This window comes from Podarcis bocagei, assembly GCF_964188305.1.
Source record: "Podarcis bocagei genome assembly, chromosome: 2".
Taxonomy (NCBI): domain Eukaryota; kingdom Metazoa; phylum Chordata; class Lepidosauria; order Squamata; family Lacertidae; genus Podarcis; species Podarcis bocagei.
In genome coordinates, this window is record NC_138126.1 from 39520676 (window position 1) to 39542961 (window position 22286).

Here is a 22286-nt window from a genome sequence, read left to right on the forward strand (position 1 = left end):
GTTGGTGGACAGGCACTGCTGCCTAGGTGTCAGCATTATGAAACTTCAGATTAATTGCAATGGGTTGTCTCCAACAAAATTGGAATTGAATTATTTATTTTCTGGCGTTGCACGCAAGCCGTTACCACATAGGTGGGGAGGATGTATCTATTGCTAACTTAGAAAATATCAGAGCAGTGTACAGTAATATGTATGCAATAACACATGAAGCACAGGTTTTTTTTAAAAAATAACAAAATGGTTAGCTAATCAGGAATATTTTATTAGGAAGTCTCTCCTTAAAGAAATCTGTGTGTCATCATCACCAATGTCTGGCAGCAAAATGAAAGACTTTTCGATTTAACCCATCATTTCATTATATTAACTACCTGGTTCTTTTCTGTTTACCCTCAGTCTGGTTATGGACTGCTGCTTCCGCAATTTTACTTTTGTTAAAATTCTGTACATTACATTTTAGTTGTGTATGTTTTGAAAGTTTGTAGCTTGCACCAGTCTGGTTCTTTAGTGGTGGCTTATAAATTTAGGAAATAAATAAATAAGCGATCAAAACAAACACCGTAAAGTGCTTTGTACACTGATAGAGCTGTAGAAATCATTAATCGTCAGAGAGAGATAGCATGCATGTTGGTGCATATGAAAACTTGATTACTTTACATTTTCTGTGTTTTTTATGTTTAATGGGACAATAATGCTATTCTTTTGCCAGCTTGTCAATGCGGGGGAAGATGTCCTTGTTTTCTACAACGACAGGGCCTCTTTTCAGACACTAGTGCAGATGATGAGATCAGAACGGGACAGGATGGATGAAAACAGTGCTCTGATGTATCATATCCATTTAGTTGAGCTGTTGGCTGTTTGCACTGAGGGCAAAAATGTCTACACAGAAATCAAGTGCAATTCTCTCCTCCCTTTGGATGACATTGTTAGGGTGGTGACCCATGAGGACTGCATACCTGAGGTGAGGTTCTGTCCATCATCCTTTCTTCCCCTTCCTCTCTCATTCATAAGTCTCATCCAAATAACTCTCTGGTCACTTCTATCTATCACTCAAATTTAAGGACCTGCTGCTCCCTAACAAGGTTTCTAAGAGGGGCTTATGTAAGTCGGCAGAAGGATTCCAAGTTAGCTCTTAAGTATAGAACTTTATAATAAATTCAAAACCTACCTATAAAACAATCGTTTTGCCGCATTAGCGTCACTGTGGTTGTCAGTATCCCTATAATACTGGGGGAGGGGGGAATACAGAAGCAGGGTTAAATCCTGTTCACTGCAAATTATTCTTGTTAACAGCAGAACAATAAACTTTATTATTAGAGATAATTAGATGGCTAGCCATTACTAAGGTTTTCTTATCACCTGTGTTTTCCTGTCTGCAGGTTAAAATTGCCTATATAAATTTCCTAAATCATTGCTATGTAGACACAGAAGTTGAAATGAAAGAGATTTATACAAGCAATCACATGTGGAAGCTCTTTGAGAATTTCCTCGTTGACATCTGCAGGGTAAGTGTTTTCAATATTTGGAAATATTAAAAAAGCTGAGTGACACAAAACACCCATAACTGACTGCTGATCACATCACATCATATAGTTAACACTCATGAAAGTAATATCCACTGCCTTAATTTCATACATTTTCATTCATCCATGGCTATAGGATTCAATGATAATGATGCTGCATGGCCATAGCTAATTATATGTATGAGCACATCTGCGCATGCCTTGCAGGCTCTTCACAAAGTCAAGGCTCCTAGCGCTTTAGTCCTTCTCACTCTTGGGTTGCTTCTAGCTGTAACAAAATAAAGTATGGCAAATTGAAATTAGGTGGGGGGAAATTCTTTGTTCTCTTGACTCGTCGTCTCTTCGTTAGAATTTATGGCAACTTCTGCCTTAGTTCATGTTGCTACAGTGTTGTACAAATGATGCCTACAACAAAATGTTGCAGAGTATTCTCCCTCCTAAAATGAGTGTTTCTGTTTGGCTCTTCAGCTGGCCACTCCCTTTAAGGAGAGAGCATTCTGTTCTCTCCCACCTTCACAATCCAGTTTCACTTTCTGTTCCATGACCACAGAACACGCTCTGTCCTCAACGGGCTGTTTTCTTTTGCTGCCTCAGGTTCCCCCGCTTCTTTTTGCAAACCTTGAAGTTCCTTTGAGAATTGAGATATCTCACATTTGTCAGTAGCAAAATTTTTACTACAGTCCTGGTATCACTTGTTATTGTCAGGAGTTTGCTGTCAGGAGTGATGCATCACTTGAGTTTATGTCTAGTACAGTCTGTGGTATTTTGGAAAGTGCATATCGCAATGATATTAGCTTGCATTTGTTGGGGAATTATCATTATTGTATAGGGTTTTGTTTTTGTTTTTATTCTATTTTGTCTTAATGTGAATTGTTTTCCAGACTTGCAACAACACCAGTGACAGGAAGCATGCAGATTCTGTATTAGAGAAGTATGTGACTGAAATAGTGATGAGTATAGTTACCACTTTCTTCAGTTCCCCATTCTCAGATCAAAGCACAACTCTGCAGGTAAGTAACCAAGAGGAATCATTTACACCCCCACACACGAAAACATATTTTGTTCTACTATTTACTATCTGCTCCACCTGTGAAGCAAGACAGCATTTGTGCATCAGACTAGAACACCAACTTGAGTTTGAAAACGGTGGTGTCTTCTGATAGTGTTTCTCTGTGGTTAACTTTACGGCAGTGATCCTTCCAAAAGCAGTGAGTCCATTGCTTCAGTCTTTTCTCGTTTCCCTAAAAGTGTGTGTGGGGGGAGCTTCCTGCTTGTCTGTAGTACTCATTTAGTAATGCTGGAGTATGGGAAAGTCCCTGAAAAACAGGAACAATTTGACACATTTCCCCTCCATACAGACTGTATGCATGTTTCCTGTGATAGCCCCAGTCCCCATGGCTGAGACATGTACTGCTGCCTATCAAGTTGAGCATTCTGTTTCCTATAGCGGGCAACCATATGCTTGTGGGAAACCGACAACCAGCCTAGGGAGGCATTAGCCTTCTCATACTGCTGTTCCCAGCAACTGGTACTCAAAGGCATGCTGAGGTAGAATATTAGCCATAGTTACTAGTAGCCATTGATAACCCTCCGTGAACTTGTCTCATCCACTTTTGAAGTTGGATGGCTATCACCACATCCTGTAGCAGAAAACTCTGCCTGTTCCAAATCTCCCACTATTCACTTTGGAATCTCCAGATGGTTAAGTGGTCTATAAATAGGAAAAATGAAATTTAGCTTCATTGGATGAGCCCAGGTTCTAGTACAGTGGTACCTTGGGTTACGGATGCTTCAGGTTACAGACTTCACTAACCCAGAAACCTCAGGTTAAGAACTTTGCTTCAGGATGAGAACAGAAATCACACGATGGCGGCAGGAGGCCCCGTTAGCTAAAGTGGTACCTCAGGTTAAGAACAGTTTCAGGTTAAGAACGGACCTCCAGAACAAATTAAGTTCTTAACCCGAGGTACCACTGTATTAATGAAAGAGGGGATGGGGAGGACTTCTCTCTATCCATTTTCTCAACACCTTGCTCCTGGTAAACTGAGCAGCTCTATACATTGTAATATTTGGTGAAATTCTCTAGGCCCTTAATCACTTTGATTGTCCTTTAATGAGTAGGAAATCTCCAACATTTATATTTTCAGGATTGGGAACATCAAAATTTATATCCTCATCTTTTGGAAAACAGAATAACTAGTTTAGAGATTTCATGCAAACTTGTATATTCGGGCACTATTGTACACTAGTGGGGCACTTTTATACGTATCAATGTGCCCCATGTCTTAGTGTATCAAAGTGCCCGAATGGACATTTTCAAAAAACTAACACTTATTAATAAAACCACTGAACTTATTTAAAAATCACGTGGAATCCTGATTACTAAGTGGAATAACTTACCTTTGGTATTTTTAAATCTTAACTAAACAATGTAAAACAGCGTTGGAACACTTTTACATTTCACGTTCCTTTTCTAGTTGGCTGCACTAAAAACACACCTACACTCATCAAACACCAACAGCTAACTGGCGGGCAGCGTGGTTGCAACTGTTGCACTCGCACATGTATAGACACATTTTAGTGATGTCACGACCACGAATAACGTTTCTCGAAATTGAAATGTTGCTGGTGTATCAGTGTGCCCCGTGCACCAATGTGTCCCGCCTCACCCTACAGATAATCCCTCAAGACTAATGCGCAGGGGGTGGCAGAAAGCCTCATTTCCCCCTGTCTTCCTTTGTACCATTACTTGCACGACTGACTTTTTCCTCCTTCCAGAGAGCTGTGTGGCAGCCTTGACAGCTGCTCATCGGCTCCTGTCACAATAACAGCGAATGGCTGAATTCAGTGACACTTTAATAGTAGAGGAAACTTTCCGAGTATCTGTCATTAGTCCTCTAAATAGTTTTTCATATGGTGCCTTGTGGGTGGTTTACTATTCTCTACACCCCACCCCACCACCAAAGGCTTCAGTTTTCACATTTTGCAGTGGCTATTGGAAACTCATTCAAAAACCTGGCTAGGTTTATGTTTGGATTTCATTGCATTCTGGGGATTTGAGCAATACTGGCAGATTAGCAATTGGGATGCATCTGCTGTGTATATGCTGATATGCAGCTGCCACAGACACTCTGTTGTGGATCACTTTGTGCATTGGATGTAGAACCATTTCTATCTAAACCAGAAAGAATTGTGAGAGATATTGCATTTGGAGAGGTTAAATGGAATCAATTTGTCCATGCAACTATTTTGGGATTGTGCCTGTGAATGGATCCCATAGAAATACAGGGACTTTTTCCATGGTTACACCAGGAAAATCATTACTGTCCCCATGTTGAAATACAGAGGAAGATGTGATGGCTTGAAAGTCTATCCACGAGTGCTTGAGCTTAACCTGAAATAACATGGATGGCTGTATTTAAATTGACTTCTCTCTCATGTAACTGACAGTTTTAGTTCCTATGGGTAATGACTGCTTTTATTTCCTGCCCATGCTCTTTCAAAATACGTTTCCCCCTTCTTTTCTCTAATGCTTTTTACACACTTTCTCCATATAACAGCAATCAGTCTTTGCCAAACTAAAAGAGGTACTTTTTGGAAGCTCCTGAACTCCTTTAGTTTCTGTGTTAGTGTCACTAACCTCCATTAGCTAGTTGAGATGCTTAAGATGTAGATAATAGGCATAATAGATATTACTATTTATTAATTGGGTATTTTCTACTATTGGTAGGCTTGTCTACACATCCCTGGAAAATCTTCCTTTAGTTTCTGTGTTAGTGTCACTAACTTCTATTAGCTAGTTGAGATGCTTAAGATGTAGATAATAGGTATAATAGATATTACTATTTATTAATTGGGTTTTTTTTCTACTATTGGTAGGCTTGTCTACACATCCCTGGAAAATCTTCCTTTTGGGGTTGTTAGTCCTTGCTAAAATACAGAGCTTGAACACAATTATTACTCCTGCTCTACAACACAGTAATTATATTACTGGTTTAGGCAATGTCATTCATGAGTGAGATTTGGCACAGCAGAATTCTGATAATCTCGGGGTATCCAGCCTATCCATAGTGGAAAAATATTCCTGTATCTCTTTGTTCCACATCAGTTGCTTATGTTGCTTTCAACCCTGGAGCTAGGAATGTAGATTTTAGAAACATTTAAAATATATATCATATTTTTCTGTGTATAAGACTATGTTTTTTCCTGAATTTTTGAAGTTTAAAATAAGGGGTCATCGTATACACGGATAGTGCATAGTGCATTTTCTTAATTTTGAGTCCTCCCAAAATATACATGGAAAAATATGGTAAGTTGTGTTCCAGAACGATCAATATAAAAATAATTAAGGAACACATTTAATTGTGCAATAGAGCTTTAATATTTTCTTCTTCCTTAAGTTTTAATAACGTTATAGAGCCACCTGCTGGTCAGTTGTAAATTTAATTACTTTTTTTATCTGTAAATTCTTAAAGAAAAATGTTTTTTCTATCTTTTCCTTTATAAAGTTAGCATGCGCTAAGCATGTCCTAGTTAAACTTGATCATCTAAATCAGTCACAATCTTTTTACTGTTTTACAATACATATGTAGCTCAGAAGTTCAATGTGGTTTTGCTTTCAAAGTGTCTTTGGACTCCTGAACAAACCCACTAGTTTGCTTAGCATCCTGACAGACCCCTTAGTTCTCCAAATATAAGAAGAAGCTTTTGGAACTGTTCCCCTGCCTCAGACTTATGCTTGTGTGTGTGTTTGTTTCAGACTCGCCAGCCTGTATTTGTGCAGCTCTTGCAAGGTGTGTTCAGAGTGTATCACTGCAACTGGCTCATGCCCAGCCAAAAAGCATCAGTGGAAAGCTGTATCAGAGTACTTTCAGATGTAGGTAAGAAAACTGTGTGCATGCATTTAAACATAATATAAGCAACATCTGTTACTCTATATTACATCAGTACTTATCAGAACACCTGTTGAGTGGCAGCAAAAGCGCTCCAAGGTCCATCTTCTCCCCCTCCCTCCACTATTTTTATAGTGGTTCAAGTAATACATTTTATTGAGACAATTTGTCCTGATGAGCCTAGGAGCCTTTTAAGTTTTACAGGCCAAATTCTGTGCAATCTCAAATTTTACTGCCCTTAGCAATAATAGCAAGTCCAATAAAATATAAAATTTGAACTGTTGTTGGTTACAAAGACAGAGACCAGGCACACAACACACATGAGATATTCAATTTCTAGTTGATTTTTGAGATGTGGCTGGCTTAGTCCCAAGGCATGTGGGATAATAAGCAGATCTGGAGTACCATCACTTAATAAAGTGGTCCTGAAGTTGCCTGGCAAGCTCTTGTCCATTTGAAAGAACAAACAGACTTTCTTACTAAACAGATAAATGAGGGATGAAATAGCCATGCCCTACTTTGAATACTCTCCATATTTAGATGACACTATTTGGCCATTCTAAACCTTCTACAAATTTTTATGCGTACAAGCCATGACTTTTTATTAGGCAGTTGTTGATTTTTAACCTTATCACTCAGTTATCCAGGCTGACTTGTCTCTCTTGGTTACTGGTGGATGTTCTTCATAGACCAAAACAGTCCTTCCATGTAATTGCTGCTGTATGCAAAATATACATATGTTCTAGGTACATACAAAATATTTTTCTTTGCCCTTGCTAATACTAAGCATGGCTTCTCATGCGCTGATTGATGTATATCAGTGATGTATATATTGGTGCAATTGATTGGATTTGTCAGCAGATTCAAATCATGTCTATTTCTATTGATCTCTCTCTCTCTCTCTCTCTCTCTATCTATCTATCTATATATATATATATATAAAATGACAGCTGAATTCGCAAATACTTGCTCAGGAATTCATTGGCTTAAATCAGCTTAATGCTGGTGTGTAAACTTTGTTGAGTAAATAACTATTTGCTGGTTCCTGAAACTGGTTTGTGGCCACATCCATAATTGGTAAAAGCTGAATTTCATTGTTGCTATGGATGCATGACCTGACCTGACCTGACACTGAAAGATTAGGTCAAGGGTCAGCACACTTTTTCAGCAGGGGGCCGGTCCACTGTCCCTCAGACCTTGTGGGGGGCTGGACTATATATTTTTTTTGGGGGGGGGAATGAACGAATTCCTATGCCCCACAAAATGAGATGCATTTTAAATAAAAGCACACATTCTACTCATGTAAAAACACCAGGCAGGCCCCACAAATTACCCAGAGATGCATTTTAAATAAAAGCACACATTCTACTCATGTAAAAACATGCTGATTTCTGGACCGCCCGCAGGCCGGATTTAGAAGGCCATTGGGCTGGATCTGGCCCCCAGGCCTTAGTTTGCCTACCCATGGATTAGGTTCTGAAATCTAGAATTGAGAAGATGTGGAAAGAGACCTCCTCTGCTCTTCCCACAATTTTGCAAAAGTGTATATATCTGGCTGCTGTTTGCATTTTTGGTTTTGGCAAAAATATTAACATTCTCAAACTTGCTACATATGTGGTACTTGGGGTGCTTTGCCATCAGTGCAGATACGTGCTGTTCATTCTGTATACTGAAAACTGCTTCACATCCTTAGCCTATGGTTGTTCCTGCCACAAGGTACTGCCAAGGGGCCATGCTTTTCCGTATAACTGAACCGTGTTTAATATACAGTTGTGCATATATTATTTTTAACTTTAACATGACTCGTGTAGAAGAATGAGATGGTTATAAAGCATTTTTAAGAAATTAAATCTAAGTAGAATAAAGGAACTTTAATAGCTAGAACAGTTCATTACCATGGTAATGCACAAACATGCTTGTCGACATTTACGTGCATCATATGGTTTTAACACACTGTTCTGTTTCAGTTGATGTGTGTACTAATTGTATGGGTCTGACCAACATAGAATAAAGCAGCGCTGTTACTTCCCATGATCTGGGCTCTATGGGTCCATTAAAATAGCCTGAAATTCTAGATGCATCACACCACTGGCTTGCGTTCAACTTACGATCAAGACACCTAGACCTGGTCTCTCCCCAGTCCTTGCACCCTTTGCTATTATTTTGTACTTAAGATGCAGGACTTTTCATTATCTCTGCTAAATTCCAATTCCAGTTCCAGCTGTTAAGATCATTTTGAATCATGATTCTGTCATCTTTGATGTTGGCTTCCCCTCCCAGCTTTGGGCCATAGGGAAATTTGATAAGCCACCCCTTATATACATCCTTGCCCAAGTCATTAAAATGTTGAACAGAATGTTCAGGGTACTGTAGTGGAGAGAACAGGTCAGAAAATCCAATTATACATGCAGCCTTTCATCTGCACAATTTTTGATCCAACCCATGAAACTATTTCATAGTGTGCTACAACAATGTGTGTGTGATTACACGGAGTGAAAAACAATATTTGTTTGTTCTACTCACAACAATTCTCCACCTCCCTCCCCTGAGGTGAACAAAATTCCTTGTTGAAACTTGCCGTAATACATCTAGATTTTGTATGATCAATATGAATAAGCACCTTATGAGAAGAAAAACGTTCTGAAATGCACATTCTGTGACATACTGTTGGATCATGGAGACACTTTCATTTATCTGTTTCAGCAAAGAGCAGAGCAATTGCCATCCCGGTTGATCTGGACAGCCAAGTAAACAACCTCTTCCTGAAATCTCATAACATAGTACAAAAAACAGCAATGAACTGGAGGATGACAGCAAGGAATGCTGCTCGGAGAGATTCGGTGATGGCTGCTTCTAGGGATTACCGCAACATCATTGAGAGATTGCAGGTGCGTACATAGCACAGTGGGACAGAAAAAAATTCCAAATTTCAAAAAATATTCTATTGGGGTCTGGACTGGCAGTGACTGCACAGGAATGAGCCCTTGGGGTTCTGGTAGATAGCTTGATGAAGCTGCAAGAAGGTGAAATTCAGTGTTAGGGGTCATTGGGAAATGGATTGAAAATAAAACATAAAACTTTTTATAGAAACATATACAGTGGACACTCGGGTCGTGAATGTGATCCGTGCGGGATGCATGTTCGCAACCCGCAGCATTCGCAACCCGCATCTGCGCGTGCGGGGGTTGTGATTCGGCGCTTCTGCGCATGTGCAAAGCGTGATTTAGCGCTTCTGCACATGCACGACCGCCAAAACCCATTTTGGTACTCCCAGATTTCGGCGGTCCGCAACCCAAAAAAACGCAGTCTGAAGCGGCTGTAACCCGAGGTACGACTGTACTGAGACCACACTTTGCATAATGTGTACAGTTTTGTTGCATCACCTCCAACAGGCTATTCTAGTGCTAGAAAAGTTTCAGAAAGGGGCAACCAAACCACTTGGTACTTCTTAGTTAGGAGAAAAGACAAGTTAGAGGGGATGTGATATAGTGGTGGAAGATGTGTGGAGAAAATGGCTAGATCTCTCTCATAATACTAGAACTCAGATTCACCCAGTGAACCTGAATGTACTTCTTCACACAACACTATAGAATTCACTCCATAGAATCAAAAGAATTGTAGAATTGGAAGAGATGCCGAGAGTCATCTAGTCCAACTCCCAGCAATGCAGGAATCTTAACTAAAGCATCCATGACATAATAATAATAATAATAATAATAATAATAATAATAATAATAATAATAATAATAATTTATTTATACCCCACCCATCTGGCGGCTTCCAACAAAATATTAAAATACAATGGTCCGTCAAACATTAAAAGCTTCCTTAAACAGGGCTGCCTTCAGATGTCTTCTAAAAGATAGCCATCCAACTTTTGCTTAAAATCCTCCCATGAATTTAAAGACGATTAGACGAATTCATAAGACTAGAGGATAATACTGGTAATTGCTACTGGTCACATGGCTATGTTCAGTTCTCCCCTGTTGGAGGCAGTACGCTTCTATGTATCTGTTGCTGGGAGTCAAAAGCAGGAAGAGTGCTGTTGCATTCAGGTCCTGCTTGTGGACATCCCATAGACATAGTTGGCCACTGTGAGAACAGGACACTTGACTTGGTGAGTCATTGGCCTGATCCAGCCAGCACTCTTCTCATATTTACTTTTTAAAGAGTTAGGTTGTATTTACATGGATATGGGAAATGGCATTAGTTGCTTGTGCAAGAGATATTCAAGACAGCATGTCTTGCTTCTGTAAGCCACACATACTTTCATTTACAAGGATGTGTCTTGCACAGTGAGCATTGTATTCAATGTAATTCAGAACCGCATGGATAACACATTTAGAAAGCTGTGTGAAGTCCCTCCTCCCACACCACAGTCTAGAAGACACAGACCATTAAATTGGTGGGAATTGCAGCAGCGGGGATGGGGAATATTCAGGGTACCAATCAGCCGCACCTTCTTCCAGGTAATCCATTACATTCCCCCACCCCAACAGACACTCTGAGTTTCACGGCCAATGAGCATGTTCATTCATGACTTCTGAAAAGTTTATTTTTTATTTCTTTTTCTAAATCTTTTTTAATATATGTACTTCCTAAAACATTTGGGTTTTCCCCCTCCCAAGCCTGCTTATAACTTCCTCTTCTGCATAGGTGGTGCTATTTGGGCTAAATAAGGATTGCCACTCAAAACTATGAGTTTCCTATTAGTATATAGGAAAAATAATTCCTTGAAGCAAATGCTTTTGCTAGATTAAAGCACTGCAAGCTTGCAATATGTTGAAAAGACCTAGCATTCTCAGTGACAAGTTCTTTTGCTAGTAAGCATCAGACTTACTCCCCTACCCTTTAAAAACATTTTTAAAAAATTATTTTTATTATTTTTTGAAATTATTACAAATCAAACAAAATTGCTTTAATGCAATTTCTTAAAATCAGGTTTCCCGCTCCTGTTGCAGACATATGTCCATAATTCCCCCTGTTGCTGCTTCATTTCTTATTTTGTCTCCAGTTGACATCTTTTACTTGCCATTAAGCGGTTCTTCCAGCTGACCAATTTTTCACCTTACAAACAGCAGCTCCGTTACATCTTATAAATATATAATCCATTTCATGTGTGTAATCCTTCATATACATTTTGTTCCAGACCTGGTGTGTTTCGAGGGTTCAGTTCTTTCTTTCGTCGTTGTTCAATTTTTTGCAGTGTTTATCTGGATGGTACAAGGTCACGTGTCATTTCTTTCCACTGTTCTCAAACTAACCTATGAACCACAGCCATAAATAACTCACAGGGTGCACCCCAGGCTTCCGCCATTAAGTTCCCCTCTGGAGTTGTTTCTTGACACACAGTTAACAGCAAGGTCTTTTCTCAAATTCAGCCTCTCTTCCACATCTATTCAGCTGCAGGACATTCTCCCCCCCCCCACTCCAGTCCTCTGACAACACCCCCATCCAGAAGTGGTCATACTTAAAGTCCATTTAGCCTCGATTGAGAGGGGAGGGCATAGCAAAACCTTATTAAATTCCTTATTGAGCATAAATCAAAAGGCTCCCCCCTCTTTTTCGAAGTGTCAAACAGAGTAACAAAGCAACGACTACACACGTCTCTTTCATTGTGCAGCGGAGGACAAGAAAAAGAAGGACCATTTGGAAACCATAAAGCACAAAGCACCTTGTCCTCCCCTTCCTTTCCCAGCTGTTGCAAGTCTTCTCAAGCTTCAGAAAAACAGTCAAATACCTTCAGAGAGCCAAGCCCAGTCCTTTCGGCAGCTGATTGATTGCAGCCCATTAGAATATGACGCTTCAGGAGCGCCTCTTGATTAATGCCAATTGTCCAGATTAAGGAGGAACTACAGTGCTGCCTTGGTTCTCAGTCTTAATCCGTTCTGGAAGTCCGTTCCAAAACCAAGGTGCATTTTCCCAAAGAAAGTAATGCAGAATGGATTAATCTGTTCCAGGCTTTTAAAAACAACCCCTTAAGCAGCAATTTAACATGAATTTTACTATCTAATGAGACCACTGATCCATGAAATGAAAGCAATAAACAATGTACTGCAGTCACACAATCAGTACCTGAACTAGGTTCCACACAGTCACAATAACAAAACAAAACAAAAAAGCCACAAAAACAAAAATGCAAATAGCAAAAACAGACAGACCTCAGTGTAACACTCAAAATGGTAGTGTGGCACTCAAAACGGAAGCATAACACTCAAAATGGAGCATGTTTGGCTTCCGAAAAACATTCGCAAACCAGAACACTTACTTCTGAGTTTGCAGTGTTTAGATTCCAAGTTGTTTGAGTACCAAGGCGTTTGAGAACCAAGGTACCACTGCATTCACAAATCATGCCAGTAACGGAGGCTCTTCCATGGCAGGGACACACTCCTAGGTCGCTCCTGTTTTGCCTTTCAAGTTGGCAGACACAGGATTACGCGGCACTGCAGGATACAGTGAACTCCCCAGACCCTGCTGAGAAGCATTGGAGGATTTATATCACATTTTCTCCCTTTCCCCTATCTGAACTTCTTCACAGGCCGCGGAGGGCTGCAAAGAACATCAAACATTGACTCATGGGCATAGCCAGAAACCCCTTTAAAAAACATTTTAGTCCCTACGAATTTCCCAATGTTAATCTTAAACTGTTTTATATCTTCACTTCAGGATATAGTGTCTGCTCTGGAAGATCGCTTGCGCCCGCTTGTCCAGGCTGAGTTGTCTGTATTGGTGGACGTCCTTCATAGACCAGAGCTGCTCTTCCCAGAGAATACAGATGCAAGAAGGAAATGCGAAAGTGGAGGTTTCATCTGCAAGTGAGTGGTGGAGTTGTGTTTACTTACCGTATTTTTCGCTCTATAACACGCAGATTTTTTCTCCTAAAAAGGAAGGGGAAATGTCTGTGCGTGTTATGGAGCGAATGTGTGGTCCCTGGAGCCGAAAAATGAGGCAAAAATCAAACCGCGCTTCAGGGAGAAGGGAAGCCTGAAGAGAGCAAGTGGCAGCTTTCCTGCATTCTGCCTCAGGGTCTTACTGCCCGCCCTCTCTGTTTCCTTGCTGTGTTTGCTCAAACGGAACAAAGAGCAGGGAAAGCCCCTCCCCTCCAGGCAAGTAGAGAGGGAAAGCAGAGCGTCCGAACAAAGAGCAGGGAAAGCCCCTCCCCTCCAGGCAAGTAGAGAGGGAAAGCAGAGCGTCCGAACAAAGAGCAGGGAAAGCCCCTCCCCTCCAGGCAAGTAGAGAGGGAAAGCAGAGCGTCCGAACAAAGAGCAGGGAAAGCCCCTCCCCTCCAGGCAAGTAGAGAGGGAAAGCAGAGCGTCCGTCCTTCTATCCTGCCCCTGCTCCGGAGGAACAATGTTTGTGAAGGGAAGAGAGACTACAGGTTCGGCTTAAAATTCTGATTTGACTTCCTGCTTTTTGTTTTTGGAGACACACAGCATTCAAATATGCTTTCTTCCATTTAAAAGGATGAAATCCTTAAACAGTGGCTGGCTTGTGTGGGTGGGTGGGGGGAAACTTTTGCCTTCCTTTCCTCACGTTATAGCCCTCTCCTGCATTCTTAGCCTTCTGTGTTTTTCCTTCCCTCCCCACTTAAAATGTGGTTACAAAGCATGGATCCACATGGATCCTCAGGATCTTTGCATTGGGTCACCCCAAATTCACCATCAGAGCACACAGCATGCCCATGGCTACAGCCTGTCCCCCCCAAAAAAAATCACGCACCCACTGTTGCCTGGGGCTGCAATGGTGCAAAAACGTGGTTACAAAGCATGGATCCACAGGGATTCTCAGGATTTTTGCATTGGGTCACCCCAAATTCACCATCAGATCACATGTCTGTGGCCACAGCATGAAGCACAAAAATGATACGTCCACTGTTTCATTCAGAATATTTTTCCCCTTGTTTTCCTCCTCTAAAAACGATGTGCGTGTTATGGTCAGGTGCGTGTTATAGAGCGAAAAATACGGTAATTCTCTTCCAGTAAATCCTGGTCCTTTTTTCTTTTAGGATGTTGCACCGTATTCTAATCTCAGCTTGTTATCATTTATCTTTGGTGAGATATTTGTACATGGATCAGGCTGTCAGTAAAAGGTTCTGGATACAGGCAACATCTTTTTGGTTGAGGAAAACTATAATATACTGCAGATTCTGTAACAGTAACACTGATCAATAGGGCCCCCCAAAATATGAAGTGCAGCTTCAACAACCTGGATGAAGAGTTATAGTTCACCATATTTCCTGCCGTGTGGGCGGTATCAGGACCAGTAGGACAGTGCCATTTTCTCAAGTTTATTTTGAAGAAATTTCCATTTTTTTCCTGCTGGTTCCCAGGATTTCAATAACAGAACTAGATGTGTGACTGTCCTCAAAAACAGCCTTCCCTCCATAATGAAGGCTTCCAGAGATATGATCCTGGCTGATTTGTTCCTCCCTGGTCGTTCTACTCCTGTGGTGCACTGAGCTAAGCTGCAGTTTGCCATAGTGTGTCATCTGAACCCAGGCTCGTGGTTTAGCGCTCTCAAAACAAACCATGAGCTGTAACCATGTTTCTTTATCTCTGTGGTTTGCTGTTCATGGTTTGTCTGTGGTAGCTACACCACAAGTCCAGGATGGGACAACAGGTCAACAATCCTACAGCTTAGCACAACACAGCAGTAGAATGATTAGGGATGAGCAAGGTGACTGTGATACTCTCCTTGGGAACCAACACATTTGCTCGTTCATGCTAAGTCATGATGAATGAGGTCATTGTCATGTTTGGGGTTTTCTCATTCTCAGAAGTGTAGGGATGCCATGTCATTTCTATTTGCTAAACTTTATGTGGGATTTGGTGGGGCTGCTGTTTTTGGTAGAAGCCATGCATCTCTTGTAGTTCAGCCCTAAGTGCCTAGAAGCTTGCCTTTCTTTAGGTTGTAGTTGTGTTCCTTTGTTCAGTCCTTCAGGAGAATTCACAATGAAAGAGTCTGATAACTTTTAGACCAGAAATAATTTTAGAGCATGAAAATAGGTAAGTGACCCAATAGCTTCCAAAAACAGCACCCCAGAATCACATGGTTCATTTGCCATCAATGAGGACTTATGTTGAATGAAATAACATAACAGCACTTATAGTTTCCTTATTCCATATTTAAAGCAGTCTTTATTTTATCATTACACCTTGTAGTCCTTACATATAGGAGAATTGTGAGTCAAAATTATCTTGTTGTGTGACACCTATCACCAGTAACACGGCAAATATAAACAACAGATGAATATGGCATATGCTAGCCAATTTGTTCTCCCTCTTGACCCTTGATTTTAAATAGCCACAAATGCCTTCCTAACCAATTAGAAATTCTAGTACTGAAACAAACTGTGATCAATTGGTTGTTTTCAGGTTAATAAAACATACTAAACAGCTGCTGGAGGAAAATGAGGAGAAACTTTGTATTAAAGTATTACAGACACTCAGGGAAATGATGACCAAAGATAGAGGCTATGGAGAGAAGGTACTTTAATTTACCGTATATTATCTTGTCTTTTATTCTGTCTTTATATTTGCAGTGTAGTAAAAGAAACATCAGTACTGGATCCTTATCTTTGTCTACTTTCTGCATTGTAAAAACATCTGAAACATTGTTGTGCACAATTGAATTGCTGCTGTTATTATTATCCCAGGTATTTTTAACATAGGCTGGGAATACCAAAGTACCTCAGCCACACCCTTTTCTTTGCTGTTGAGGATAACCCACCTTAGAATGGCTTACCTGGCTTTTTATCACATCATGAATACAGAATCAAGGGGAAAGTGATTCTGTTTTGTTTTTTTCAGGGGTTCCCTTCCTACTCACTGTGTAAACAAATACTGAAAATATTGAAATCAGTGAAAATACTTATAGAGCTGCTAGCCTAGGATAACCAATGGTTTAAATCGGAGGTGGCTATCCTGCAGCCTTTCAGATGCTGTTGGACCCCAACTCCCACCAAGCCCAGCCAGCCAGCGGTCAAGGGTGATGGGAACTGTAGTCCAGCAAAACCCGGTGGGCCAAAGGACAGCCACCCCAATGTAAACCCTAAACGATTGTTCTACTATACTTCACATGGTCTCCCAGGATCCTTAGTGTAAAATAAAAATAAAAATGCATATGGTCTATGAAGTCCACTTGTATGAGGATAAACTATATGTTACATCTGAATCTTAAGGTTATGTAAGTTTTGAGGTGCCAGTGAAGTTCATCCAGTTAAGAATCAGATAAGAAATTCAGGGGCTTCACAAAAAACTAGCACACATGAGAGGTGAGCTCTTAAAACCCCTGACTCGGAGGCAGAAAAGCGTTCTTGGCTCCCTCTGTATTTCTTAGACCCAGAAGCCCTCCCTGCCAGCGATGGCTACACATAGGGAGGGGACAACAGGGACATTTTACCTTTCAGTCCTTCTGCCTTTGTTCCCCAAATATATTCTTGAACAAAACCCACGAACCTTTCATGCGTCTTTAAGAACTCAAGATTAATATTTTATCTGGTATTAGGTCCTCTTTTGGGCATGGGACTTCCACGCTTTAGGAAACAATAACACATGGTTTCGCTCTAAATCATCTGCATGGGATCGCTTGCGTTCTAACGCTTATAAGTATGTGGTAGGCATAAAGAAGATTCTACTGTCTCAAAAAAATTGAAGAAGAGATCCATTACTGCTTTTGTTTTCAGTGAATTTGGACAAGTACTTACTTTCTTGACTCTACTTAAACGGGCAACATTACATTCCTATGATTTGCCACCTTTTTACTTCATTACAGTATCCTACAAATACAATATTGGCAGTGGTTGTGGGTAGAGTATGCATTGTGGATCTTGGTGCTCCTATCACCTGGTTACTTGCAATTTCTCTTGTATTAATTCTTGTTTTCAACTTTTTCTCCTCCTTTTTCACTTTCCAGTTGATTGCACTTGGTGAATTGGATAATGCTGAGGTTTTGCATTTCTTTCTTTCCCCCCCAAAATGTAGTGTTTGTAGCCTTGTAATCTGTTGTGCTGTTTTGCCAGTGCTTAAGCGTTGTGGTTCGTGTACTTGTACTAGTGACGTAGTAGAATGTAACTTGCCAGTGCCTGCAGTGAGGAAACAAGTCATTATATTGTCTCTTATCCTTCAACATTAATTTTGTCCAAATGTCCTCTGGAGGCAACATTTTTATCCTCTCTTGAAAGGTAGAATGGAGAGGTAGCCATCATTTGCATTACTAAACATAATGTAACCCCCACCCCCACCCCAAGATTATTTGCGTGCCTATAGAAGCAGTTAATGAAGATGCAAGGATGGAGGAAGTTTAATCCCTTTGTCCCATTGTCTGCCATTCTGAGTAATTAAAATGTGGGAAAGACAACTTGAATATGGGATCCAAATAGTTTCACTATTCATAAATAGACTTGAGCGTGTCTAGTGAAGTTTTTGAGCTCATGCCGTATCTCAAATTGCCTTTTAAAGGACTTTCGGTTTCCAAAATAGTTTGCTATGCAGAAGGAAAGACTGCTGTTTTGAGAAATGCTGGCACTAAGCATGTTTAGATATGCAGAAGTAGTTGTGTGATGCCTTGGATCCTGGAAACTGACTGTTGCTACCAGGGAGACACCACCCTAGAACAGTGCAGTCCAATATTAACTGCTTATATTGTTGATTAATTTTCCTATGCTGACACCTAAACAGAGTGAGTCTTTCAGTGGGTCAATGACTAGCTGACCCAAAGGTTTCATTCTAATAGGGAGCTGGGATCAGTGACGCTGAAAGATTTACATTTATCTCCTAAAGTGAAAAGTGGCCATACACCCTAAAACTTGGAATGGAAAGTTGAATCTAGGTAACTGAATGTGAGAGCGAAACCAATTGGTGAATTTTTATTGTGGATTAATTAATCAATTCTGAATAAGACTGCAGTTTTGAAGGTGACACCTATAAAGCTAAATCAGCAAACCTTTGCATATGGGAGTAGAACTATTGAATTCTAAAATTCTAAAGCTTACTCTGAGTAGACATGGGTAGAACTGGGGTACACTTGAGATAACTTGAAAAATGTACATTTTGTATGCATGAAGACACTCATTGATGGGTGTTGAAATGTCTCTTAAGTGTAGCAAATTTTCTTATTTCTCCATTGAATAGATCTGAGAAAATGGTGAAGGTTTATTTAGAATATTTACATCTCACTTCTTTTGATCCCAAAGGTGGCTTAAAGTAGTTTGCAATAAGATGCACACAAAGTCCACACAATTCAGCAACCCTATGTCCCCTAGCTGATAGCACAGGCCAGGATACGTTTTGCTGCAGTCCCAGGACAGCTGGCAGTTGTGTCTGAAGAGTGGTTGACTGGGAACAAGCCTACTGCAGCTGCTCCTTCTCAGGTGAATGGATAGGGCTAGGTTGCTTTTACTTTGGCTCAAGGTAGTAGTGTTGGTCGTCTTCTCCGCTGCCAAAATTCCATTCCAATCCAAGTTGACTGCTGCTGTTTAAATGTCACTAGGATCTGGTCTATGTCTACATTGCTATTAGGGACTCTAGGACCTAGATACTTCCAAGGTTCTGGAGGAGAGCATAAGCTAAGCGGCAGAGTTGATCAAGTATAAGCATATTGTAGCCTTTTTGTATTGATATGTAGGCTTTCTTTCTTTTTTTAAAAGAAATTGTACTAAAGTGAACTCCTTCCTAGAATGCTGTATTGGAAATCCGCTGTCTCCAAGGAGCTAAAGTTTTTCTTCAGCCTCATCCTAGACCACATTGGCTTCAAAGTCTAGATTAGCTTTCCCCAACCAGATGCCCTCTAGATGTTTTGGATCACAGCTGCTTAGAGGGCTGATGAGAGTAGCACTCTAAAACATACTGCGGGCAGTGAGTTGGAGAAGGCTGGTGTAGAGAAGCTTCATGTATTTCTCTGTCTAATTAATTTGTGACAAATTCAGATGGAGTTTGGGGCTGTTTGTTTTTTTGCTTTGATTTTTATTTAAACTCTTCCCTCTTCCCCACCCAAGTCTCTGGCCATTGTAGCCTGCTGTGTTTTGCAGTAAATCAACTACAGTGATCAGGCTCGATTTAGAACTTAGGCTCTTGATTTCAAGTAAGAACTTTGTTGGCTGCCTTGCATGGAAGGGATTTCATGCTTCAAGCAGGTGTGTTTATAAATATAGGAAATGAGCGCTGTCTGTTTATTAAAAGTGTCTTCTGGCAGTAGTTTGGATTCCCTGAAGCCTCTGTAAGGAAGCCACAGTGTTTTCCTTTGCGTAATTTCCACCAGCCACTGTAAAAGCATGGAATGAAAGAAACTCATCCTTTTAGTGTTCATTCTGATAAAATGTGCTCTTGCAAGTCCAATTATTTGCTCATCCTCTTTGCCAGCCCAACTATATGTCTTTGGTTTCTGACATGTATAGAACTGCAGGTCTCTTCCACAAGGTTTCATGCACTAGAACCCACTTTGTCCAATGCAGAAATAAAAGCAGCAGTACTTAATTTTGTGGGTGTGCGTCCTCCATTTAACCAGTGCTTTGTACTGGTCACCAGCAGCACATACTGTGTGACACATTAAGTAAAGAAAGGGATCCTGGCTAGGTTGACAAAGAATAGCAGTAGCCTAGTGCAATGGTTAACTCGGCTGTGGAGTTTTCCAAATAAGAAATACCCCATTTATACCAATGGAATCTCTGCTTGAAGTGCTGGGCTTTCACTCCATTGCTGCAGTTGTGGACCGGCTGCTGATAAACAAATTCCTTTTGGAGCAAAAACCGTTGGTTATATTAAACCTAACCTCAGAACAAGTATCAGTAGAAGAAAGGTGAGATAAAATTACAGTGAATAGTAATGATGCAGTCATGAAACTGCTGCCTTAAGGTAGAAGAACAGGAAAATAAGAACTCTCTAACTCCTGAAAACTCCTTCAGCAGTTCTGCTAAGAAAAATGAAGGAAACAGAAAACCTTGGCTAACAATTACCCTAATGTGCACAGTCAGTCTTGGAATAGAGGCAAGTACATGCCATCTTAGGTGAATCTGGCCATACTGGAGAAAAGGGATTGAACAAATGGAAAATGAGGAACTAACCAATTGGAAGGGGCCCCCTTGGAAGGTTGTGAACTTTCCTTCCTTGGAGTTTTTTAAGCAGAGGTTGGATGGCCACCTGTCACAGGTGCTTTAGTTGAGATTCCTGCATTCCATGGGGTTGGACTAATGACCCTTGGGGATCCCTTCTAACTCTATGATTCTATGGTATTTCCTACATACTACCAGCTTCAGAGCTTTGTTACCCAAGGACCTTATGTGAAATGGGCTTCTGTGCTGGGGTGGGTGGGTGGGAAATATATATGCATGTAGGACTAATATAATTTTAATTTTGTATTTCTGCTGGTTACATAAATGGATTAATTGCCCTGCCAATTAATTGGCTCCTGCCAACCTAGCAGTTCGAAAGCATGTCAAAGTGCAAGTAGATAAATAGGTACCGCTCCAGTGGGAAGGTAAACGGCATTTCCATGCGCTGCTCTGGTTCGCCAGAAGCAGCTTAGTCATGCTGGCCACATGAGCTGTACCCCGGCTCCCTCGGCCAATAAAGCGAGATGAGCGCCGCAACCCCAGAGTTGGCCACGACTGGACCTAATGGTCAGGGTTCCCTTTACCTTTTATTGATCTTGGAGGTGTGTTGTTCCTTCAGTAGCAACAGGATATATTAAATAAGCCTTATCTCTTTTTTAAAAAAGAAGGAGGAAGAGTAATTGAAAATCTTAATGGCCTTGATAAAGAAAGTTGTAAAGCAGAAGGAATCAAATGGAACGCTGGAGTGAGATAGCGTTTAGAAGAACTGCTCGCTCTTCTGATACTATTAAACTTTGCCTGAAGGGGGCATTCTGGTGATGCTGAATGGAGCAGAGAGATGTCCTACTTGCCTTCTCTCTCTCTCTCTCTCTCTCTCTCTCTCTCTCCCTCCTACATTGCAGTGAACTGCTCAGTTGGGCACCTGCCAACAGCCAAGCAGCAGTTACATAACAGGCATCTTTTTTTTTTTCTTCCTGGAATTTAGGCTTGCTGCTGATGTGTGACCTTCAGCAGTAATTGCCAATAAAATGTGGTGGAGCTGTTTACTGTTAGTTCAGCCCAGACTCTGGCTGTCAGTATCCCAGACTATGCTGGCAGATATTGCAGTCTGTGTGGTTGCTAAAGCATTTCTTTTTTAAAAAAAAGAAAAAGAAAAAAGCAGCAACATTAAAATGCTAATACAGCTTCAAGGAAGCATACAGGGAACTGTGCCCAAAGCTATAATAGTGCTGTAAAAGCAAGAGAGGTGGTGGTGGGGGTTTGCATACAGAAAGAAAGAGGGAATATTTTATAACCAGCCCTATGCTGGATAATTTGCTCGTCTATAAAAGACTTTGGTCCAGATTGCTAAGCGGCTCATTATGCTTAAGTGATTGTATTTAAAGGGAGCTCCCCCATCCCCGTATATATTTTCTCACGTACATCATAAGCAAATTTCCATTTATTATCAAAGACAACTGATAGGATAAAGAGAGTATTTTTGAGCCTTTGCCTTTTCAGCTGCATGTCAGGCACGCATTCAACAAATGAAGTTTTTCCCATGGCCACTGTTTTATAACTGTTGGGTGTCTTGCCAGAAGAAAGGGCAGCAGTTCCAGTAGGGTGTGGAACGGGAAAGGAGGAAAGTGAAGCATTTCAAGACTAGTCGTAATATTGAGTGTTTTCAGCCAAGTGTTTCATGCCTCTCCTCTCCTCTCCTACGTAGAAGCTGTAGATCAGGGGTCGGCAAGGTTTACCTCACCTGGGCCGGTTCACTCCAGCGGAGATCCCTCTTGTGGGCTGGATTGCGTGTGTGTGTGAGTGCCGCCCCCCCCCGATTTCCAGTGT

General features: G+C 40.9%; 2 protein-coding genes across 8 annotated transcripts in view; one reads left to right on the forward strand and one right to left on the reverse strand.

The window, feature by feature from the left end:
* Positions 1-22286, forward strand: part of ITPR1 (inositol 1,4,5-trisphosphate receptor type 1) — a 209969-nt gene that overhangs the window by 109400 nt on the left and 78283 nt on the right. For 4 of the 7 annotated variants that reach the window (XM_081183918.1, XM_081183917.1, XM_081183920.1 and 1 more), the window contains 8 exons: positions 707-958; positions 1377-1502; positions 2402-2530; positions 6280-6400; positions 9116-9300; positions 13079-13227; positions 15787-15898; positions 17327-17359. In XM_081183918.1, the coding sequence (XP_081040044.1) occupies positions 707-958; positions 1377-1502; positions 2402-2530; positions 6280-6400; positions 9116-9300; positions 13079-13227; positions 15787-15898; positions 17327-17359 (1107 nt within the window). The remainder of the gene's footprint in view (positions 1-706; positions 959-1376; positions 1503-2401; positions 2531-6279; positions 6401-9115; positions 9301-13078; positions 13228-15786; positions 15899-17326; positions 17360-22286) is intronic. The other 3 variants (XM_081183921.1, XM_081183922.1, XM_081183923.1) reach the window with 1 other exon arrangement.
* Positions 1-22286, reverse strand: part of LOC308581646 (uncharacterized protein) — a 136120-nt gene that overhangs the window by 8338 nt on the left and 105496 nt on the right. The gene's annotated exons all lie outside the window — the stretch shown is intronic.